Source organism: Gymnogyps californianus, chromosome 7 (assembly GCF_018139145.2).
Source record: "Gymnogyps californianus isolate 813 chromosome 7, ASM1813914v2, whole genome shotgun sequence".
NCBI lineage: Eukaryota > Metazoa > Chordata > Aves > Accipitriformes > Cathartidae > Gymnogyps > Gymnogyps californianus.
The window spans coordinates 19,204,219-19,223,810 of NC_059477.1; the positions used below are offsets into that span (position 1 = coordinate 19,204,219).

Here is a 19,592-nt window from a genome sequence, read left to right on the forward strand (position 1 = left end):
CCCCATTGGGGGAAGAGAGAAGGAGGAATCGCTGAATGGGTGTCACATGCCTTCACAAGAGAAAGTGTGTTAACATCTTTAATGTACGGCAATGGCTCTTGCCTTATGAATGTAGGTGAAGACATAATTTGTAGAATAATAGGCACTAATATTACACGCTGCTTCAGTTCTGTCATATTTCCAATCCATCAAGTTGATTAATGCTATAATAACTCCTCACAAACTTATCATTTGTGCACTAATGAAGTCAAATCCAGTTTATCCTTCAGCAACTATAATCTTCTGGTCTGTAGATGGTCGTTTCCCTGCTAACCACAGCTACTGTGGCACTAGGTATATAAAGAGAAAATTAACAAATGTGATGTCAATTCAGTTTCAGAAGCTTTCAACACAGAATCACATTTATGTGTCAGATCCTACGCAACAGACTTTTTTATCATTAGCTGCTCACAGGATGAAATAACTGCCTGGAAGTATGCCTTACAGCAATAGCTTCTCTACATGTCTTAAGAATAAGGAACTATTGTGTTCTTCCTTCTGCCTCCATAATCAGAGGAATTACTGTTGTGTGGTTTTCAATGGGTCTGTCTCTCAGGCTTGCAGTCTTCAGTAAAAGTTGTCTTCCCACCCTACTGAAACTTTTCCCATGCTTAACAAATTCAAATATTTAGTCTTTCATGTGGATTGTCTGCTGTTTGTTTAGGACAAGCAAACCTCATACTATTGTCTTTCTCTACTTCTCCTCTACCACACCGCTTGTTTTAATGCCAGTTATAGGAAATAACCATCTGTGGGATCAGTTCTCCCTGTTAAATTTGTCTGAAAAGAGCTTGAGTTCAAAAGTTACTGGGAAGTGAGAATTAAGTATAAGCCTTGTTATCCTAGGAGCTGAGAATTCTGCAGATGCAGCATCACAACAACCGGAGAAGTCAAACAGCAAGTAGACCACCTACATAAAATCTTCTTTAGTTTTGTGAATGACTAAAGAGGCATGAAAATTTCACTGAGCTCAACGTGTTTGTTAGTCAAAGTGTTTTACTTATTAACAGTTTAGCATAGAAAATGCAGATTTCAAAGTGTTAACAGGGTTCTTAGCTGTCAAATTACACTTTTAGAAGAAAATTCTGTGAACTGGTGTATTGCATGTTCCCAGTGGAGTTTTAATTACTCAGGTTTGTAACTATCTATTAAAACAGATTCCTAGACTCCTCACCTGTCATGTCAGAGAATGACTTAGAAAATACATCATTTCTGCTCTTACAAAAAAAACTTCCAAAACACAGAATGAGTCATGACAGTCACGTCTAATTCTTTGCCACTAAAAATGTATTGCATTAGGTGCATTTTTCAGATTCTGTGCTGAAATGTTTTACTTGAGCAACATTAAGGCCAGAGACAGATATTCAAATAGCATTTTGATTTCAATGTTTCCAGATGTTTCAGACTGTCATTTCAATAATAAGACTTTATCTACCCAAATACTTTTGGGACAGCAAGAGAGAAGAATGCACATATGCTGTAAGAAGAGATACTTAAGAGCACTGGAACCCACTATCAGCAGGGGATCAGCAGCTCACCTGAGGCCTACACACATCTCAGCTCCAACTAATGCTCTCAAAACAGAACATACTATACTTGCACACAGATGAATTTTAATTCAAAGAATGAGAGGCTGCAATAACATTCCCTAAGTGAAGTCTGTGCAAGACAAAGCACCACATTCCCAAGATGCTCTACCATACCTCAGCCCCACCAATTCCTTGACCAGGCTGTTCAGAGCCTCTTTTGGTATACAAAACTCGGTTTTAACTCCTACACTCTGAATTACTAGGAAGCTATTTATCCTGTGTCAGTGCTGCCTGGATGGATGGCAGAAACAGACATTTTCATCCACCTTCCCGAAGCAGCTTCACGATGATGAAAGAGATGTAATGAAATAAAAGGTTTACAGTTATGCTGTTAATCCTGTTACTTAAAAAAATAAGACTCTGACTGTGAAAATGAGAAGACATGAAATACTTTGCATGTTAAATTGTGGAATATGCGAAACAACAATTCAGCCGTTTCAGCAGTCTAGTATGAATAGCCAGTTTCAAGCAGTAGGGCATGCAGTGTGGTTTGCCCTGCTAGTCTGCCACTCATTTAGCACACTTGTTGTCAAGCTGCAGCATTCTTGAATATCAGCCACAGACAAACGCCAGAGACCGCTGGAGCCAGGCATCAAGATGTTCCCTCCTGCACGGGAAATGAAGTTATCAACAGGTTAAAAGTTTTTGTAGGAAAACACTCAACTTGAAATTAGGTTGTTCCCAGCTCTTAGCAATACCATAGAATTTCGGTGGGGCAAGAACATTTTCGGAAGGCAATGCAGATAGAAATAACTTTCTGTTATAAAACTAGCCTATGCCTAATAAGAATCAAGGCTAAAGAATTAACACCAAATGTTACTATTCTCTTGATTATTTCTCAAGTACTGAAACTACACAGTGAGAAGTAAATCAAGACAATTTCTGCCCCAACTCTCCTATAAACTAGAATTTACTGAATTCTCAGTATGCCAGCAATTTATCCTTTGATATCTTCTTTCTGCTTCTGTAAATGTAGTACTCAGTCGACTAACAATCTCTTCCATGCAGTTCACTGTGTACTGTTGTGTAGGTGAGGCTAGGACCTGGCCCGGGAACATTTGATCTTCTCAGACAGAGCAACTTCCTGAAATGTTAAGTTTATGGATTGTATAGAAATAAAGACTAATCCTTCTCTAAAGTCACCACATTTGCATGGATCAGTTTCCTTTCTGTTATATTCTTCTTAAACACTTTGATATTAAACTTGCACAAAAAGGAGGAAAGCTAAAACATCTGTATTTACCAGTTTGGTTCACATGGCATAAAAGGCCTGTTAAAACAGCCAAGAGGCAACATATCCTCTATTAAAAACAAAAAAAAGTTGGCATTAATTTGAATCACTATATTGCAATATTACAGCTGGAGAGATTAACTTACACATTATTTCCACACAGTTTCCTTCAGCCTCTCCCTAGGTACAAATTTGATTAAATTATAATGAGATACCTCAAAACTGTTTTCTCACAAGAGTAAACACTAAAAAGAAATTTACTCTTACATCTGCTCAACATCCACATCAAACAACATTACTTACAAGTCTCCAAACATTATGCAGCAAACATCATAACAATCAGCAGGAAAACAGTTACCCTTTTTTGTTTCCCAAGACTGGTGCTGTGGGGGGACCTGCTGCTCACTATGTTCTAGATGTAGCGACCCAAAGAAAACCACACAGAAAGCTATCCCACAGACTCCAGAAGGAAAGAGGATTATTAGCCGTTTGATGTTAAGATGCATCAAAAAGAAGCAGATGACCACTTCATTCTCTTTTCATAATACAAATCAGTCATATTTTCAAGTAGCAATACATTGTTTAAAAAGAAAATGCCAGGAATTTATGTGTTTCTATATCCTTATTACAGGAAGTGGAGGGGTATATTTTGATTAATACAGTGAAGCTGCAGCAACCTTGGAACCAAAGCAGTTAAAAATACACATCTCGTACATTAACGGTGATCAATAACGGAAGTACGAGAAAGTTGTGAATTAGCTTCCTTAACACCCACCAGTTCAACCCACCCACACTGAGTACAGATCAATTTCATGTAATTGGCCTGATCCTGTAAACTAACACGGGCCAAGAAAAAATGAAAGCATCAGCAGCTCCCTGGCTCTGCTGACAAAGGACCAAAAAGTGTTTCATAGTGCCTTGCCAAATGACAACCAACTTTCACACAAGTTAAACAGTATGCATGAAATCATGTATCAAATAATTACATCATTTGCTTAAATCCATCCCATGCCTTCTTCGTAGAGATATTACAATTCAGATAAATCATTACTTCAGTAATTATTGATCAAGCAGACTGTCAACGTAAAGACTCAATCTCAGCAGCAATTCTCAAATTTGAGTTTCCTGTGGCTGCACCACTAAGAGAGTCAGCGTGTGACATTACTGCAGCAGCCATTTAGCATGACACAATCTGCTTCTTCAACCTCCAAGAAAGCTATTAATTGCATGTATTTAAGCGTTAGTCCAATTCTGTTACTGTCTTTGAGTTGACTTTCCAAAGCGTACACATCTGCAGTTCAATCCTCAAGGGTGCTCAGTGCTCTCACTGCTAGGGGAGGCCAGAGGAGGGAGATCGCTCAGCATCTCCATGCTTGCAGAATCAAGCCTCCCATCAGGAGAGGAGGCCAAAAAATCTCAACAAAATCAAATCCATAAATAAAAGTTGTTCCTAAATCAACATCTGGATTTCTTCAGAAAAAGCAGAGAGTGTGCCAGCTAAATGATCTCAAAAGATTTATTTATAAAGTCCTGACAAGCTGGAGCTATTTTACTTATTCCTGATACTCAGCATAAATGCTCCATCTCGAAGAAGCTCTGTAATTCTTAATTATAGCTTTTTATAGATCTCTAAATCAATCTCTTCCCTTTGTACTACTTAAGTCCCTTGCTCCCCTTTGGCCCTGACTCAAGAAGTGAAACTTCAGGCACAGAGCTGTGAAGAGTAGGACAGGGGAGGTATGATACTCATAAATGCCTTAAGTGCCTTACTGGACCGGGACATTTCTTAGCCATGTTATCTACATTTGTATACTTTAAATCAGTCCTTTGAAAGCTCTGTTAGACCGAGATTCCCTCTTCTCTGTGGTAGTCTGAACTCCTCCTCCCCTAAGGATGTTTGGCAGGCAGTCTGAACACCACTTCCGCAAAGCGCCCCAAGGAGCTCCCTGCTTTCTCATCCACACCACCCCTACTCTGATCCACAATAGAGATCCCACGCATCTGTCCCACCAGACGGGACCTCAATATCCCATACCTGCTCCAAAAGCTGCTTCCCACACAGTTCCTGCTCACCCAGCCCTGGCCCCTCTGGCCTTTTGTTAATGCTCCCCTTCCTTCTCTCTTTCCTATCTTGCCCACAGCCCTGAGTGCAGCAGTACCAGGAGATGCAAAGTGATGACAACAGAGACTCTCTGTGCTGGAGTCTTGCAAAGGGGCGAGAAGAGCTGAGATCTCTAGGCAGGAGAGCTCTGCAGGGTAGAAATGCAAACAGTTAGCACTGGTGCAGTCAGCCAGCCAAGCATGGCCACTAGCAAGGGGGAAGATGCTTTAGGACTCACAGTCTTTAAGACAGCCCAAAACAGACAATGGTATTTGCAATAGCACCTCTCAGGCTCTTCCTCACTCTAGGAAACACTGCAGACTCCCTACTTCAAAATTTGAAAACGTTCATCCTGTTCTCTTAATCATATCCTCACAGTCTTCCTCATTTCTTTTCCAAGGCTTTCAGTGAACACACTCCAATGCATCCAGAGTTTCTCCAATATGGCATTCAAATGCAAAAAAACATACACATGCAGTTGGACTTTGAAAGTTCTTGCCACGGATGCAAGCATTACATTGGCTTCAATTTCATTATACAACAGCTAAAAGGCAGAACTGTTAAAAATTCCCATCTCTCAGCATTTGTACTTTCCAATTCAGTATGCACAGTCCAGTTTTTTGCTTGGGCTTTTTTCCCCCCCAAATGAGACTGGTATCAATTTTTCCTGCATTCTTTGCAGCACCATTGTAATTTTTTCCTTTGATGCTTCCAATCCTTCCTATGCATTTCCTAGGTTTTACTACTACATGTAACTTCTTCCATTTTGTCTTAAAACATCCATGTTTATGTGACATCTATGTTGTCTGCTTAGTAACTAAAGACCAGAATTTAAAAATAATAATCATAAAAATTTCAGAACCTGGTGTGGACTTTCTGTCCTCCCCATGGCTTGCATGCACCTGCAGTCTCTCACTCACTTTCAAAAGACACAGCTGAAAATGCCCAGCAGCACAGCAACACGTGACCCCTGTTCAACTAGAGCAAAGGAGGACAGCAACCAAGCTCTTTCATTCATTCTTGTTTTGAAAAGGAAGCAGCTCATAGGGTCCAAACCTACAGGAAGAGACCAGGCTAGTGCCTGGGGACAGTCAGAGAACAGAGCATCCAAGGACCAGAGAGAAAAAAGGAGTGAGAAAGAGAAGAAAAACCTGGTTCCTCTCCAAAGTCATTCTTCTATGACCCGTTGTGAGCTGAACAGTTAGGCTCCTAAACAGCACTCATATCCAAATCATTCTACAACTGATGAAAGCTCACCTGCAAATCAAACTGGACAATATCAAAATACGTGTTACTTTTCATTTACTAATTTTGTTACCATTATTTCTAGAGCAATCTCATTTCTGGCATGAGAAAAGAAGGTATTACTTTAGCAGAAAACATGGAACAACAAAATGCTGATTAAAGCAAGACTGCTTAGTCTTGATGGAGCCAGAAACAACTATAGAAGCATACTCTATTATAAACTGTAATTATATTGCTTCTTAAAAACAAGAAATAACAATATCTCAAAATGAAATATGTACTGTACTATAATTGTGAAAGTCATTTTTCCCGACCTAAAAAAAGATTAGATAGGCAATCCACTCAAAGGATTGGTTCAAATAAAGTCATAAAACATATGTCTGAGCACAAATTGGCAAAAGCAGCGTAAGAGACTTGTTTATTGAAGCTGAACAAGAGTTAAAGGGATTCCTTTTAGTTTGATTACCAAAAAAACCCCACATGTAAAAGAACACTGTAAGATAAAATCATACAGCCTGACAAATTTGGTATTTTCAAATCATCTTTCTGACTACAAGCACCTCTGCATCAGGCTTAAACAATCTGTGCTGCAGACAACCTATTATTAAGCAAGAATAACTTTTTTTCACCTTACACGTGCAGGAAATGTTCACATTTATCTATGCACATTTTTATGCACAAAATGCAGACTCAGTTTAAATTTTATGTCGTTATGTGCAGGAACAATTTAGGTGGTCAGGTTTCATTCCCTATGTATTTGTTCTCAGCCAAATTGCAGCTTGTCTCAATACATAAAACATGCACGTCAGAGATTTATTTTTGCTCTGGCATGTCACATTGGAGGTAGATTCACTAAGAATGTAAAATACCTAAAGGCAGAAGGGCATCTGTTTTTCAAGCTACATTCATTTCCCTTAGTATTAAAACTAGCCTAAGACCCTTGGACGTAACTCAACGGCAATAAACAGAAGTAATTTTCCAGAGATCAAAGGACAAACAAGGATATTATTTTCTCTCTTTTGATCACTGATCTAAAACTAATGTTTGGGGGAGGGGAAAGTAAAGCATATTGAGTAATTTAGTAATCAATTAAACATCTTTTCAACAATCTTTTATAGAGATTTGAGCAGTCAGCTTCTCAAAACTACTACAGTTAGAAAGATTAATGTTCTGGACCACTTGAAAGCTGGCACTCTAATTCTTCTGACGGTATAAACACTCATTTCCTATCCCATTAATATGTGATTGATGCTGAGCTACTCTAAACAAATTCTCTACCATATTATCCAATTAGTATTTTCTACAGTTCAAAAATAGATGATTTAAAACGTGACATAACACGATTGCAATTCATGAAGCCATGGAAATATTTGTTTATTATTCCCTGAGACACAGCATCAACCTCTTTATATTTCTGAGTAAGCAAACAGTTGAATGGCACTAAAGCAAGTGTTTTACTCCACATAAGTGATTTAGTCATCATTTTGTATTTAATCGTTAATGCATTACAGCAGCAGGCTATGCTCAGCATGTTCAGGTGAATGCATGTTGCACAGAGAGGGTGCTGCATTACTGCAGCAGTGCAAGTGAGCTGAGCAACTGATGGTCACAGAAAGGCTGAGGTTGGAAGGCACTTGTGGAGGTCCAGGGTCAGCTGCAGCAGGTTGCCCAGGGCCATCTCCAGTTCGGTACCGAGCATCTCCAAGGATGGAGACTCCACAACCGCTCTGAGCAACCTGCTGCAACGTTAAACCATCCTCACAGTAAAAAAAGTTTTTCTTATGTTCAGATGGTATTTTCTGTGTTTCAGTTTGTGTTGAGACAGTGAACAGGCATGTCAGAAGTAAATGCATAAGGTGCAGGAAAGGTGAAGATAGGTAGTACTTTAAAAAAAAAAAAAATTCTAATACATACACAAGCAAGTCAGTGTGTAAAAGAAAGTTATGATCCTCTTCTCTACTAAAACTCTCCCCTCAGCTTTTAAAACATTTCTAGAAAATGAACTATGCTGGGATGATTGTCTTTCAACACCTGCATGGAAAGACCCATGCTTTATAGCTGTTACATGTTAGAGTAGCTGCAGCTCATTGCAACTGCCACGACAAAGCGACCATCTCCATGAACAGGACCCTCAATGACAAGACAATCAAATTTCATTTTTATGGACATTGAAAAAATTCTCAATCATTCTTACACTTCCATCCATACATAACAGAAAGGCAGTATTCACAGCCACAGATATGGGGATAAGACGCTATTAAAACAAGTGTCATTGTTAAGTGGTATTTTTCCTTGCAGATACACCATTTTTCTTCCTCACAAATATTCTGACATTTGCGGGACATTTGTATCTTCTTGGTATCAGAATGAAATATTCTCTGTGTCTGTGTAATGTCTCAGGAAATCTAAAAGTGTGGTGGGTATTGGCCAAGATCCCGGATAACTTCCCCTCCCGCCCCCCAAAAAATCTTCCATATGAACAAATTGAGTGATTTTGCCATTATTTAGTTTCAGTCCGGGACTGGTACATAATCCAGATGAGCTAGGAAGGCTACAACCCACTGGCAAAGGTATTTTTTTTATTTTCAAGGCAGATAACTGCTTTTGACACTGATTTGCTTTTGGGAAAGCAAAGGCAATGTCATAATTTTGTTTTAAAGAACGATTCAGTGGACAGGTCTGCAACAAGGATTTGTACTGTACCTTGAGTCACAGTAAGTAGCTGCGTAGCCAGCAGAAGTACAAGATTAATAAAATAAGCACCAACCATTTCTGCTCTGCAAAAACAGAGGAGTATTGCCAGTATTTTTCTATTAGATGCCTATATATTATTTTACCTATAAAAAGAAAGTGACCATCACTTAACCTGTGACTGACAGGTAAAAGATGAGGTGCTACTGTTTTAAGCTTATTAAATTGTAGGAGGGTCCAGAAGTACTTGAGGAGCTCTGATGCCCTCAAAGCACCGCCTTAATAGTACAATTGTTAATACACGAGTCTGAGACTAGTATAAGCAGAATGTAACTACCCCAAAGGGGAAGCAAGAATCTCTCCAGGAACAGAGGAAGAATGCTTAAGCAAGGAGGGAAAGAGCCAGTCGTTGCAGAACTTTGTCTTCTTGTTTCCAGTTTTTCAAACATGCATTTTCCTTACACTGCACTTAATTTGGATCTGTCATTGCTGTATTCCACAACAATTTGCTTGTTTAGCAGGAAGTTGCTGTGAAAAAACCCAGCGCTTCCAATAAGAAAGCAATGAGATGCCTACATACAGTATAGTTTTGAGTTTGTACTTGTAATTCCAGAAAAAAAGTAAATATCAGCAAGCTGTCACTCTAGAATATTCATAAGGGTCACAGAGCAGAGGAACACAGCAGAATCAACACCTACTCACATGTCATTATCCTTGTGTTCCACAATATAAATAAAATATACTAAAGAGATCATAAAGGCTAGTAAATGGCATGAAGCAATGCTGATCGTGACTGTATTCTCCACATCCTGAGGATCCAGGGCTCTGGCCCTTAGAACGTAAGCATGGTTTGTGCTAATGTCTATGAATCAACAAATGCCAACCCAAGAGCCCAGCGCAACTTTCAAGCTTGTCTATGGGTACCTCTACACACCCATATTCAAGATCCACCACCTTCACTCTACCTACCAGTCAGGGGCAAGCCTGCTCTGGAAACTGTACACTCATAGTAGAGAATCCAACTCAGACTCTTACATTGGGGGCCTCTACTGAGTGGCAGAAGACCCAGCACCTGGGACAAAACACTGGCTTCCTCCTCAAGAGATCAGTAGCAATTAAAATGCTGTTTCCTTGCAGTATTTATTGCTTGTGAGCTTGTGTAGCAGCAATAAATCAGGAACAGAGAATAACAAGTAAGGAGAAACTGGCTGTCGTGGTTTAACCCCAGCCAGCAGCTAAGCACCATGCAGCCGCTCACTCACTCCCCCCCACCCCTGGGATGGGGGAGAGAATCAGGAAAAAAAACCTCGTGGGTTGAGATAAAGACAGTTTAATAGGACAGAAAGGAATGAAAAATAATGATAATAATAATAATAATATGACAATAGTAATACTAAAAGAATTAAACTATACAAAGCAAGTGATGCACAGTACAATTGCTCACCACTCGCCAACCGATGCCCAGTTAGTTCCCGAGCCGTGATCCCCCCTCCCAGTCAACTTCCCCAGTTTATATACTGGGCATGATGTCATATGGTATGGAATAGCTCTTTGGCCAGTTTGGGTCAGCTGTCCTGGCTGTGTCCCCTCCCAGCTTCTTGTGCCCCTCCAGCCTTCTTGCTGGCTGGGCATGAGAAGCTGAAAAATCCTTGACTTAGTATAAACACTACTTAGCAACAACTAAAAACATCAGTGTGTTATCAACATTATTTTCCTACTAAATCCAAAACACAGTACTATACCAGCTACTAGGAAGAAAACTCTGTCTTAGCTGAAACCAGGACAGTGGCCAATATACTGATTTTCAGTGCGCAACATGCTAAATGTATTTTGAACTTCCTAGCCAGGAATTATCCTAGGTGCATGGTTTGTTTTTTTTTTTTCTTCAGAGCAGATTAATATCATTTTTTGCTAAATAACTCCACAGTGATATGCATTTCTGTTTTATGACAAGGCTCATGTCCAGTTCACATGGCCCAGCTGCAGCAGATCACAAGAGCACTAACAAGTAGCAAAGGTACCGTTGCATTTCTCAGCTTCACAAGAGCAACAGAGGAAACATAGCACGCACCCGTGGGGAGCGGGGAGAGCATGGCACCGCACTGAGCCCTCCCACAGAGCAGGACTCAACTCCAGCTGCTGAAATTATAAACACAGTGCGGTTTTTTGAACCACTGAGGAAAAACAGGTAGTTTTTAGAGAGAGAAGTTACTAAATCAAAGTAAAGATGTGCCCTGACATAGCTAGGGGTTAGGGACCCCATAAAGGAGGGCACCTGGTGAACCCGCACCGCTGCGCTCTGTGGGGAGTTGTGCGGGGTGACCCGCCCTCGTCTCGCCTGCCCAGGCGGGCGACGCGAGGGGAAGCGCGCCCAGGGCCGAGCTCTCCACAGCACCCCTCACTCCCGCGGCCCGCCGTTAGCTTTCCACAGCCGCCCCTCCCCGAGGCACGCGTGGCCGGCTCGCTCCCACGGCGCCCCAGCCCCGTCCTGAGGGGTCACCCAGGGGACCGAGGCCGCCAGGGTTTGGCTCCGCACCCCAGCGGGGCGGATCCTGCTCCGCCGCCACCCTCAGGCCGCGACCCGGAGCGCAGCGCCTGACACGAACCGGGGCCCAGTCCGGCCCGCGGCGTCCCGCCCGCCCGCGGCTCTCTGGGCCGTCACCCGCCTGCCCCCGCCCCTCACCGGCCAGCTGAGTCACGAAGGCCTCCGCCACCAGCGACATGTCGCGGAGGGCGGGCGGGCGGGCGGCGGCGGCAGGCCGAGGGCACGCACAGGAACTGGGCGCCGCGCCGCCGGGGCAGCAACTGCATCCGGGGCCCGCCCCGCCCCCGCCGCCCGGGGCGGGGCCCCGCCCCCCCCCCCCCGGTCGCCCGCCCCCCGGCCGTCCCCCCCGGTCACCGAGAGGGGAGGCGGAGAGCCGGTGACCTCAAAGCAGAGCCTTTCCTCCCTTACCGTGCTAAATGGGTACAGGAGGGAAACTCTGGAAGACATTTACAAATAAACCGGGATTTGGGAGTTACTCTCCTCAGTTAATCCAGTCTGAGGAAAAACCCCGTTCAGTTCACATCCCGTGGAAATGTTGCTGAGGTATAACTGGGTATTTAGCCACGGAGTAGTAACTCTCTTAACTTGGAAATGTAATAACGAGGGGAGCGAAAGCAAAACTCCAGCCTGTCAAATGGTAGGAAGAAGCGCTGGCCAATATCCTGATGGATGAGAATATTTATCGTTGTCCTGTGCATTGCGATGAGTTCTTGGGGTGACTGTTAGGCACAGCTCTGCCCAGTGAGCAGGGGTAAAGCCTGTGCTCGGGGAGTGATGGCATGTGTTACTGAATTCAACAGATGCCAAACCCTTCAGCAGTATAAACATGGCTGGCTTCTGGAATATTGCAGACACTTCAGCTTTGTTCTTGCAGAAAAATGAAATAAGTAGATACAGAAGAATGATTGCAGACATTTTGCAGCTCTTTCTTGGTGGTATATTATGCGTGTGCAACTTAGGCTATGGTCCTACAGAGAGGAGTCAGGCGCAAGGCTGCACTGGACCAGTACAGCAACATCAAAAAAAACCAACATTTAAAAATACTGTGGCTCAGACAAAGTCCCCAGTCACAGGGAATCTCTGCTATTGATGGAAAGTCAGCTTAACATTCTCCACGTGACACACAGAGGCAATATCTTAAGGAGCTGAAAGATTCAAGTTCAGACTATTTTACATGTCTTTTTTAGGAAAGAATCCCAACAGGATTTTTTGTGGGTTGTTTGGTGTTTTTTTTCAATTCAGCGTAGAAAGAGCTATCGGGAATGCTGTAACCAACTCTAGGGTCTCCCAAGAAAGGTGACTCAAGCCATCTTCAGTTCCTCTGCCACTCATCTATGTGGAGCTCCGACACATGTGAGGGTTTAATCCCATTAGTTCTCTGAAGATAAGAGAAATGGCTAAATATGGTTTAGAGCCTGAAAGCAGAAAAAAGGTCAACCTCTAACTGCCTAAAAGTGCCACACTAATTGCGAGTTAGAGTTCTTCCCTGATACAAAACATGAACAAAAGTATTAATCCTGTCTGTACAGCTTTGGAATATATTGCTCTCCTGGATTGGTTCAGAAGAGGGTACCAGTTGGACCATTAATTTTTTGACCTTTAAAACACAAATGATGGAGGAGGGGAGGCGAGGTGGGCATAAAATGATCTGAGTCTGACAGGAGGCTGTTCTGAGAATCTTAGGTGCTTTCTTTACTGACCATACTGAATATCTTCTTTTCAACATTCTGGTACCAAAATGCTTCCTGAAGTGTCTTGGGCACAATAAGCTATAACTAAAGGGACTCAGTAAAAGATACAGCTGTCTTTTCTTCATCCCAAGTTAAGATTCCAGAAGACAAACTCTGCATTTTGAGATGTACACCTTGCCTTTAAACAACCATTAATTTCTTTAGTCTTAGTTCTATAATATAAAGACTATCCAAAGTCTGGAAAAATGCCATAAAATTAAATTATGCATCCAATATGTAGATTGCAGAGAAGACAGTGGATATGCAAAAGACTTGTTCCATTATTCTACAGTGCCTCTTGATCCTCATTTCTTTAGCCACACTTTAGTAAGAATTAAGAATATCTCGTTTTATCAAATAGACTTGTTCTACTGTGAAGGACAGATAACACAATGATATTTCAGTCTTGTAAGATCCTAAATTTTGTCAGTACTAGAAGATATGGAACGAATAGAGAAATGTATTAATGTTTGCAAAGTATGTGAAAGTCCTCTGGTGACACTTACTATTGAATCAGTAGCCAACACTACTAAATATATTCTTCACATAGTAGTGGAAGCATGCTATTAGAGCAGTAGCAAGAGCAGAAGAGCCAGTAAATCCATTGGAAAAATGGACTGAGGACTGAAAACAGTGATGTGGAAGAGGAGTGATTATTTTAAAATGCTTATGAAAGCTACATTTCTAGTTACGGGTGTAAGTTGAATAGCACTGAAATTACAGAAACTCTGAGCAGTCTTGAGAAGTTGAGTGGCTTTGTATTAGGAGATTACAACAGTCTAAATTAAGCTGGTGTGTCCTATTCAAGTCCTTTCATCACCAACAGTACTTAGAAGGCTAAAAATACAAGACATGGTGCAAAAGTTGCCCTGATAAGGCTGAGCATGAACTAGATATGAGCTAGGACAAATCCACATGTTAGTACCCAATTTAAGAGGAAGGTTTCTCTCTAGAGTTCAGTTTGATACAAAGAGCCCATCTCCAGAAATGGAGATGGATGATGCAAACTGAGTCAGGGAACAGAAATCAGGAAGTAATCCAGCAAGTATCAACAAATACATACCAACAGAAATCTATTGACAAATCCAAACAATTAGCCAAAACAGGAGGAAAACTGAGTGGAGCTCAGCCCATGCCTCTGACATGTGGCAGGACACAAATGCTCAGGCTCCCTTCTCTGGGACACGAGATCAAGGCGGTAGTTTTTGTTTCTGCATTCCCAGTCCTCCTCCCTGCTCCCACTGAAAGGACTGTTTTAGCAGAGTATCTTGTAGGAAATCCTCCAGGGAGATCTCCAGTGATGATAGATAGTAGCAATGAAACCGACTCCATCACCACCTTCACCTTTATTTGATACGCCTCTCTCCTCCCCTGGCTTTTTGAGGAAAAGCATCACTCTTGTGAGCCTGGCTTTCTGCAGAGCCTGCATGCGAATCATTTCTTCAGCTGGCCACACCATTAACAAACTTCTTTCTGTTAATTCTTGCTCCAAGCCATGGAAAGCTCCCCAGCTTTCACAGATTTTAAAGGCGTAACAGCAGATCCCACAGTGCTAGTCCCTCTGATTTCAGTGTGGAGAGAAGGATGCACTTTCAGATAGGATTTCAAGGGAAACCAAAAGGCAGAATTAGGCTGTCCCTTGGGCTTTGCGTTTCAGAAAGTCAACTGGAGTAGATCTAGCAGAACCATTACCCCTTAATAAGGGTCTCACCTTACACAGGCATGCCCAAAAGATGGAGTACAGTTTTCTCATAGCCCATCTCTCCACATGGGCTGCCTTTACCAGGTAAGGTATTAATTGCTAGGGTTAAACTGTCCACTGGGGAAGCAGGACTAGGCCATATATACATACACTCCATTTTAAATAGAATGGAATTTGAAGAATAATCTTCTGCCTAGAAAAAAAAAACCAAAAGACTGTTCTTACTAGTTCCCTTAATATTATTTAGACAGCTTTTAACATGTATGTTTAATTTCTATTTTTCTTTTGTTCCATGTTAATATTTAATAAAATATATGGCTATTAATAGTGCATACCTATACCTGCAGTGTAAGTCCATTGCAGATAGAATTGTTAGGGGTATTTTTACAAGAGGAATTGGGAGATGGCAATGAAAGACTTTTGCTCTCCTGCATTTTTTTAAGCTGTTTGCTTTTTAACACATCCACTATTGCTGGCCATTCAAATTACGTTCTAGCTGGCCAAGTGTATGACAGGACGTAAGATTAAACAAATCACCAGAAAGCAGAGGCATTTGAATGAGTTTCTCCAAATTTGAGTTCTCTTAGGTGTCACGTGCAGTTCTCAAGTTCATGAAGCACATTGTAGGCTAAGTCCAATTTAAGGTGGATACAATGGTATTGTGTGCCAAATACTGATAGCAAACATTCCTCTTTGGAGCACTGTTGAGGTGGCAGAGGACACTGCAGAGTTGTTCTGTGTTGCAGTATGACCTTTCTTCATCCCAAGACAGCCGGCTGGGGCCACATGCTGCTTGACAGACCTCATCAGAGCACTTTCTCGGCACACGACTGCGGACCTCTGCCCAAACCGCTGCTCTCCATTTCCATGGAGCAGGTCTTTAACAAGTCAGGCCTTTCCAAGACACAGGAGGAGTGCTGACAGTTTTAGATTCAATTAGGAATGGTTCTCTCTGAAGGAGAACTGTGCGGAAATTTCACTGATGAGTGAAACCTCTGAAGACTGCTTGTGTGGTACGGCTGGTGTTTGAGAATAGGCCAAGCGGTAGCGAGAGATGGCAAACAAACCAGCACTGAAACGCCTTCTCCTCGCCTGGCCCGTGGCCAGGCAGCCCCTCTGGTGTAACTTAGGGCATCCTGGGGGCTGGTCTGCATTATGTTGCCTGTCAATGTCTTTAAAAAGCTATTATGGCTGCTGGGAATCTCTGCAAAGAAGGAAGACTTGAGTAAGTCCTTCCCTGCCAACACATCCAGTGCCAGGCAGCAGCAGGAGGGTGTTTTTAGCATGACTTCGTGCCAGAGGTTCTCTGTACACTAAGCAGTCTGGCAAAGTACACAGAGCAACAGAAACAGATGGATCTGGACTAGCGTGATCAAATGGATCTCACAGGGCATTTGGTATATCTTTAATGCAAGTGTTTGCCTGTTAGCCATTTCATGCAATCCACTATTCTTCAGTGTGAGGAATGGTGCCAAAATTGCTCAAGTATGAGCCAAGTTGCAAGTTTTTGAGTTACACACACAGTCCTGTGATTTTACTAAGGAGGTACCGTTTTATATGAGAACCTGAACTCAAAATTGAGGCCAAATTTTCACCTCTGCAGCTCCTGTGCACTTCCTTAGGAAGTTGGCATGTATCTCTTGCGGTAGCATACGTGACAGAGTAAGAAATGAAGTTGTTTTTATGGCAGTTCAGGTGTTTCTTACAACAGATTTTCACACTATGATAAAATTAATTGCATGTTGCTGACAGTATTATTTTCATAATCAGGCAGGTACAAATTTTGGTCTAATAGTTGTGTAAACAAGATGAGGTATGATTTCTAGGAACATGCTTCTATAAAAATGCAATAGTCAGAGTATTAACACTAACCACTTTGCACTTATGGAACATGCTGCATACTTAATTGACAAATCAATTAATGCTGTGCATTTCCAACAACCCACATGAGGATAGAAAGAGTTTTCATAGAGTTTTAAGAGGCACAAGAATAGCATTTCTGAAAGAAAACGGGATCTCAAACTGTGTATGAAAGCCATTAGATGAATCATTTTCTCCTCCCTTTCTCACCTCCTTTCTGCCTTCTTTTATTCAGCAGGGTCAGATTTTCAGGGGTGCCAAGCCTATTTTAGCACATCTGTCATCCTTGCAGCTGCACTGAGTGGGCATCAAAGCAGTTGTACAGAAATCCCAACTTCACTGTGTTATTCACTGGAGGTGTTACCAGCCCCCAGGCTCTTGCATATCCCTGTCGTTCACAGCAGCTGCTGAGGAAGCTTTCCCCATGCTCTGAAATAGCTAAGATCTTGAAGTCAGACCTTGATCTTCCCAGCTTTACCTAAACTTTCATGGAGGGGCTCGGCAGGTTGGCAGGGCAGGGCAGAGCCTCTGCAGCCACAGCCCACCCCACTGCTCTCAGCCCAGGGCATCAGGCACCTCCATGGGGACAGGGACATCAACTCATGGGTCAGGGTCCAACTAAGCAGGAACCATGGCTAGGCAAAGAGGGCAATTGCCCTGGACTGAGCTTTAAATAGATCCCCTGGGCCAATGGGCAGGGTGGGGTGGGGGTCCCACATGGGACTGGTCAGGCCCATCAATGCCCCCAGGACCCTGGCAGTGTCTCAGCTGCACATGGAGCATGTTTCTCCATGCAAGTGGTGGATGTAGAGCAATAGGTTTCACATAGCTTATGCTATATGGGACCAGGATTTGGCTTTTAAACAAAATCTCAGATCAGAGGGGCCTGCAAGCAGGAGCCCCAGAACAGAGACAACAGCTTCAACAGGACTTTGCCCTGGTTTCCCTGCCCATGCCACCACACAGGTCTGCACTGCCTTCCTCTACCCTCCCTGCCAAACTGACTCTACCTTTGGCTCCCTTGCATCCAACCTGTGTTAACAGACTGCTTCCATGCTTGTCTATCTTTTTTTAATCCCTAATTCACCAGACACGAACAAATCTTTTCTTTAAGGCATGGATCAGGGCTGCATTGTCAAAACAACATGAATGTCAAAGCAGCAATCATGACTCCAACTTGCAGTAGCGATGGCTGTAAATGTTCATCCTGATATTTGTATAGCTCATACTGTAGCAAAATCCTGATCCATCTTGTTAATGAAAGTAAGATAATTGTTCACAGTTTGACTGTAGGCACTGGTTAGACAAGTCTTCTCAAACTCTAAAGATGTTATCTGGAAAATTAAGGAGCTGCAATTGAACTCAGTTTCTGGACAAGTGTGGTAAATACTGAGGAAGTTTATTAATTCATCAAAGCTCCTTGTGAGAGGGTCTAAATCCTTCTCTGGAGGCCAGCATAGAAAGAATTAACTTTCTCCTTCTTCCTGTAGAAATGATCACAACTGCCTACCCCGCATGGAGGGAAGAGGCAGCTGTAATGAATTATTTATCTGTAGCACACTGTAAGAGGGATGTGCTGTGATTAATTGTAGAGCTGGGCAGGAAATGGTTTCCTTGTCCCAAAAGATTTTTGAGATTAAAAATGTGTTGCTGTTCCACACTGGGATAAAACCAAAACCCCTTTAAAAGGTCTTAGAAATAGAGAGCAAGACCGACCTACAAAAAAACCTCATCAGTCGTATGTGTAGTACTCTCTTGCAACATGAAGGCCCAACAGAAAATTTTAACACCTGAGAAGAAAGTTTGGTAGAGAATTCATGGGGTCCAAACCATCCCATTCAACCTCCATATCCTTGGGGAGTGCTCTAGGGAGGAGACCAATATGCTGGAGCAGAGACATGAACCTTGTTGATCTCATGTGAATGCTGTCTGCTGAGCTGGGATGGGCCTTAGCTCTTGGCTTTTCGTGCTGTCCGTCTCACTTCAGCAGAAGAGTCGTGACTGGTTCTACCTGATTACTTGGTCCTCAGAGAAGCAATCTGTTGTTTATACTGACTTTTCTGTTTTTACAGCTAAATGCTACAAAGCTGAATGACCTTTTATGAACTTTCTGCCTCCAGATGGGAAACCTCCTTTTTTAAAAAGCTTACATGGAAGTGACTTTTTATTTTCTGAATCATTTTCCCCATGTGTCTCATAAATAAGAAGCTTTTCTTTATTTTTTTTGTCAACACTTCCAGTTTGAACACGTAGCCTGACCATACAGGAGTGCCGTGCTATATTTTTAAGGGAGGCTGAGAATTGATTCACTAGATATGTCATAGCAGAAACTTCACAAGTTGAATCTACTCCATCTAAAATCATTGTCCTGTTCCATAAAAGGAACAAGAAAAGCTTTGCCATATCTTTCTTGCAGCTGTAGAAGTTCATACTTGACATAGTTTCTCCCCACGGTACAACTGTGGTAAGGAAAAAAATTACGCTGACTGAAATAACTTGAATGTATATAGATTAAAAACATATGGTCTTTTTAGTAGTGGCTATGAGTTGGTGAGGCTGGGTACCTCCTGAGATTTGTGAGGAGATGTGGCAGATCAGATTGATCCTTTTCCTGGCAGCAGTAGAAGGATGTGAGGAAAGCACCAGGTGTCTCCGCTGGCCGTTTCTGACACCAAGCAGCCAGAAATAAAAAGTAGTGCAGCAATGATTACAGAACGCTATGCAAAGAATATTCACTTTGAAGCTTTTGGAACACTGGAACATGGGAAAGGAATGCCTAATTGAGAAAGATTTTGAGCCACATGAGCCAGATTCAGTTTCCATGAGTGTGCAGAGAGCACAGGCTAGCTAAATTCCAGC

General features: G+C 42.3%; 1 protein-coding gene across 2 annotated transcripts in view; it reads right to left on the reverse strand.

Annotated features, from left to right (window-relative positions):
* Positions 1-11,640, reverse strand: part of MTX2 (metaxin 2) — a 36,310-nt gene extending 24,670 nt beyond the window's left edge. For both annotated transcript variants that reach the window (XM_050899832.1, XM_050899831.1), the window contains exon 1: positions 11,580-11,640. In XM_050899832.1, the coding sequence (XP_050755789.1) occupies positions 11,580-11,619 (40 nt within the window). In that variant the 5' untranslated portion in view covers positions 11,620-11,640. The remainder of the gene's footprint in view (positions 1-11,579) is intronic.
* Positions 11,641-19,592: the final 7,952 nt, after the last annotated feature.